Source organism: Agrilus planipennis, unplaced genomic scaffold (assembly GCF_000699045.2).
Source record: "Agrilus planipennis isolate EAB-ADULT unplaced genomic scaffold, Apla_2.0 scaffold10, whole genome shotgun sequence".
Classification (NCBI taxonomy): Eukaryota; Metazoa; Arthropoda; class Insecta; order Coleoptera; family Buprestidae; genus Agrilus; species Agrilus planipennis.
Window position 1 is genome coordinate 934,688 of NW_020442465.1, and position 5,198 is coordinate 939,885.

At 39.6% G+C, this 5,198-nt stretch overlaps 1 protein-coding gene and 1 long non-coding RNA gene across 9 annotated transcripts in view; one reads left to right on the forward strand and one right to left on the reverse strand.

The window, feature by feature from the left end:
* The window catches only part of LOC108732443, a 100,437-nt gene that overhangs the window by 16,016 nt on the left and 79,223 nt on the right, over positions 1-5,198 (forward strand). The window lies entirely within an intron of this gene.
* The window catches only part of LOC108732436 (gamma-aminobutyric acid receptor subunit beta), a 26,539-nt gene continuing 22,389 nt past the window's right edge, over positions 1,049-5,198 (reverse strand). For 4 of the 8 annotated variants that reach the window (XM_018463235.2, XM_025981061.1, XM_018463234.2 and 1 more), the window contains exons 7-9: positions 4,190-4,474; positions 3,051-3,187; positions 1,049-1,593 (exon numbers count right to left, since the gene is read on the reverse strand). In XM_018463235.2, coding sequence (XP_018318737.1) covers positions 1,297-1,593; positions 3,051-3,187; positions 4,190-4,474 — 719 coding nt within the window. In that variant the 3' untranslated portion in view covers positions 1,049-1,296. Of the gene's footprint in view, positions 1,597-3,050; positions 3,188-4,189; positions 4,475-5,198 lie in introns of all 8 variants that reach the window. The other 4 variants (XM_018463231.2, XM_018463233.2, XM_018463230.2 and 1 more) reach the window with 1 other exon arrangement.

Consider the following 5,198-nt stretch of genomic DNA (forward strand, 5'->3'; position numbering starts at 1 on the left):
CAATTTGCATGGCAAGACCTATGCATACCAAGTCACTGTGCATGGCAAGACACTATGCATGGCAAGTCACGGTGTATGGCAACACATTGTGCATGGCAAGATACTGCTCACGAAGAGACACTGCATTCTAGATATTGCGCATGGCAAGACTCTGTGCATGAAAAGACACTGTGAATGAGAACATTGCGTATGCCAAAACACAGTGCATAACGTGGCATTGCCCAGGCCAAGACACAGTACATCGCATGACATCGCGTATTGCAAGACAATTTGCATGGCAAGACCTATGCATACCAAGTCACTGTGCATGGCAAGACACTATGCATGGCAAGTCACGGTGTATGGCAACACATTGTGCATGGCAAGATACTGCTCACGAAGAGACACTGCATTCTAGATATTGCGCATGGCAAGACTCTGTGCATGAAAAGACACTGTGAATGAGAACATTGCGTATGCCAAAACACAGTGCATAACGTGGCATTGCTCAGGCCAAGACACAGTACATCGCATGACATCGCGTATTGCAAGACAATTTGCATGGCAAGACCTATGCATACCAATTCACTGTGCATGGCAAGACACTATGCATGGCAAGTCCCGGTGTATGGCAACACATTGTGCATGGCAAGATACTGCTTACGAAGAGACACTGCATTCTAGATATTGCGCATGGCAAGACTCTGTGCATATAAGACACTGTGCATGAGAACATTGCGTATGCCAAAACACTGTGCATAACATGGCATTGCCCAGGCCAAGACACAGTACATCGCATGACATCGCGTATTGCAAGGCAATTTGCATGGCAAGACCTATGCATACCAAGTCACTGTGCATGGCAAGACACTATGCATGACATGTCACTGTGTATGGCAACACATTGTGTATGGCAAGATACTGCTCACGAAGAGACACTGCATTCTAGATATTGCGCATGGCAAGACTCTGTGCATGAAAAGACACTGTGAATGAGAACATTGCGTATGCCAAAACACAGTGCATAACGTGGCATTGCCCAGGCCAAGACACAGTACATCGCATGACATNCATTACTTAAGTCATCAGTTTCGCGATTCTACGCGGTGGTTGTGGGAGAAGAATATTGAGAAGACTAATTATGTACCTAAAATTGTGTAGTGGGATTTATACAAGATTTTCCTTCTTTCACACACATATACACACAGACACACACAATATTCATGCGTCCATCTCTCGTTTCGATTTGATAATAATAATAATAATAATAATATTAATGGGTGACCAATTTTTCGACTTGGTTTTCTTCTTTTTCTTTTACTTGTCCGACTCGAGCAGCACTAAGTCGTCCGCCACAACGTCAGAGATGTGCAAATAAATAATCCAGTACATTAAGTTGAAACACACGAAGCACACCGGAAACACTATTCGAGAGTATTTGTCTATATCCGATGGCGTGATGCCGTACAGTTTATTAATGTCTTTACCCGGATGAATTATGTGTTGCGGGATGGGCGCGCCGGCTTCCTCATCGCCACCCCTTCCGCCGTTCACGGTACTCTCCAAAGTGCCACCCTTGCTGTGAACTTTAGGATCGTGTACCTTAAAACGTACCTCCTGGAACAAAGGTTCCTCCTAAGCAGTATCCGCGATGTAACATTTTTGCATCACTTATTCTATATGAACAAAGGCTCATAGAGAATGGGACAAAGATGAGATAAAACTGTGAAAATTGATTGTTTAAAGCAATATAATGTGGCACAATCAAACAGCTTTTTTTGATGTGAAAAACACTGTGCATGGCAAGACACTGCGCATGGCAAGACACTGCGCATGGCAAGACACTATGCATGGCAAGTTGCTGTGTATGACAACACACTGTGCATGGTAAGATACTGCTAATGAAGAGACACTTCATTGTGTACATTGCGCATGGCAAGACCCTGTGCATGACAACGTTGCGTATGTCAAAATACTGTGCATGACATGGCATTGCCAAGGGCAAGACACAGTACATCGCATGACATCGCGTATTGCAAGACAATTTGCATGGCAAGACCTATGCATACCAAGTCACTGTGCATGGCAAGACACTATGCATTGCAAGTCACGGTGTATGGCAACACATTGTGCATGGCAAGATACTGCTCATGAAGAGACACTGCATTCTAGATATTGCGCATGGCAAGACTCTGTGCATGAAAAGACACTGTGAATGAGAACATTGCGTATGCCAAAACACAGTGCATAACGTGGCATTGCCCAGGCCAAGACACAGTACATCGCATGACATCGCGTATTGCAAGACAATTTGCATGGCAAGACCTATGCATACCAAGTCACTGTGCATGGCAAGACACTATGCATGGCAAGTCACGGTGTATGGCAACACATTGTGCATGGCAAGATACTGCTCACGAAGAGACACTGCATGCTGGATATTGCGCATGGCAAGACTCTGTGCATGGCATGGCATTGCCCAGACCAAGACACAGTACATCGCATGACAAAGCGTATTGCAAGACAATTTGCATGGCAAGACCTATGCATACCAAGTCACTGTGCATGGCAAGACACTATGCATGGCGAGTCACTGTATATGGCAACACATTGTGCATGGCAAGATACTGCTCACGAAGAGACACTGCATTCTGGATATTGCGCATGGCAAGACTCTATGCATGACAAGACACTGTGCATGAGAACATTGCGTATGCCAAAACACTGTGCATGACACGGCATTGCCCAGGCCAAAACACAGTACATCGCATGACATCGCGTATTGCAAGAAAATTTGCATGGCAAGACACACTCATCGCATCATTTATGTACATATATTGCATGCCAGCTGTGATGTTTTTTTTTTAATGTTATGTCCCATTCTTTATAAACCCCAATATTAAATATTCAAACCATGATTGATTTCTGTTAGCAGTTTTGACAAGCATCCGATTAATAGTTACTACAAAGATTCTGATTTATGAATGAAGTATTAGAATTGATTCGAAATAATACCAGTAATTTTTTAAGAAAACGTTTCTCTTCTGCCTAAAATTTTGACGGAAACTTACTGTTTGCTTTGGAGCGTGGTCACTGTCGGGACCCCCATCCACGTTTAGTTTCTTTTGTTCGGCAATTTTCTGTATTGCCATAAAACGATTCTTTCGCATTTGAATCCTTTTAGCCATATATCCGACTGTTGCATATTCTACAAAACAAAAATTAAGTTAAGTCAAAACCTGCTTATGATGGTTCAATTCGGTCCCAAATCTGTTGAAGAGATTTTTTAAATAATTTACAAAGCTATTATCCAAATACGTGAAATTATTGTTACTCTAAAGAGGAAGAAGAATATTGTAGCTAAGATTGTCTCTGTTTACACTTGAATGAAGTTCCAAAAGGAAGTGACATATTTTTAGTGAGATGCCTTTAAGGGAAAATGAGGGCGTATAACAAGCTAATGTTTTCCGGAAGCCTGTTTAGTTCTACTTGACTTTTGTTGACTAATTCTATTTAGAAAGACACTTCACACCATTCGACCTTTACATGAGTACCGTACGGTGCTTCAAACAAAAATCGTAGCATCGTAAACTGCAGAAGAACAAAGAAAGCAGATGCATATTAAAGTGGAAAGAAGCATTTAATACTATCAAATATTTGTTACTTCAAAACAATGAGATTCATATTTTGAAGATTACAACGAGGGATTTTATTNGGTGCTTCAAACAAAAATCGTAGCATCGTAAACTGCAGAAGAACAAAGAAAGCAGATGCATATTAAAGTGGAAAGAAGCATTTAATACTATCAAATATTTGTTACTTCAAAACAATGAGATTCATATTTTGAAGATTACAACGAGGGATTTTATTTTTAAACTCAAGTACACAAAGCAATTTAACTGCTTCAAAAAAATTCAGAATTACTAAATAGTGCAGGTAGCAGTAAATATGTATAGATGGCAGCACACTGTCATTTTCTGAACGTTTATTCATCTTGTTTTAATGTCACAATCCACTATAGTTAAGAGCATAACATTCTTAATTTAAACGTGTTTGAGTACGTATTATCTCTATAGATGGCAGTTACTACGCTATCTGTGATTATTTGTTAAACATATTTTGTTTGAGTGACTTTGTTTCATTTGTTTTTGAATCTTAACAGTTGTATTTTGCGATAGAATTCTTCAATATCTAAAAAAAGATGACTTACCTAGCAAACTGGCGAAAACCATGACGAAACAGGTGCCCAAATAAACGTCAATCGATTTAACGTAAGAAATTTTGGGCAAGGCTGCGTTTGTTGAGGACATAAGAGTTGTCATTGTGAGTACAGTGGTAACCCCTAGAGCCACTCTAGCCGGTGTGGCGTTTCGATTTAGCCAGAAGCTTACCCAGGAAATAATAACTATTAAGCCGGACGGGATATAGATCTGTATGAGGTAGTAACCCATGGAACGAACGAACTGGATTTCACAGGCCAAACGAGAGTAGTTTCCTGTATTAAAAAGTATATACTTTTCATTAAAATAAAAAAATGATAGATGTCTGTTACCGGGTAAAAGGCTATTATAGAAGGGTCAGGTTAAGAAGACGAACCCGAGATAAATTATTACTAGATTGAAAGATATCTATTCCCTTGTCTTACTTCTGTCAGATCTATCAACATTAACAAAATAAGATAAGAAACGAAAGGAAACAAAGGGCAGACCGTTTTATATCCCCAATATATGTGAAACAGGATAGGAATTTGTCGAATAAAATTGCGGACTTCGCCTTCTGAAACTGACCGGACCATAGAAAAGCCAAACCTCAAACAGACAACTAAATTGTGACTGCCCATGTTATCATTTCGTTCTTGATTTTGGTTTTAATGAAACGAAAGGAAACAAAGGGCAGACCGTTTTATATCCCCAATATATGTGAAACAGGATAGGAATTTGTCGAATAAAATTGCGGACTTCGCCTTCTGAAACTGACCGGACCATAGAAAAGCCAAACCTCAAACAGACAACTAAATTGTGACTGCCCATGTTATCATTTCGTTCTTGATTTTGGTTTTAATGAAAATTGAATAAAATGTCTGACATTACCGTAGAAATAAAGAAATATAAAACTTTTTTACTTTAAAAGGCTAATATAGTTAATTTGGTAAACTGAATTTTTGCAAAATGACATGTCTGTTTAGTTTTATTCAAGTAAATTTTGAAATAAAAAATTAT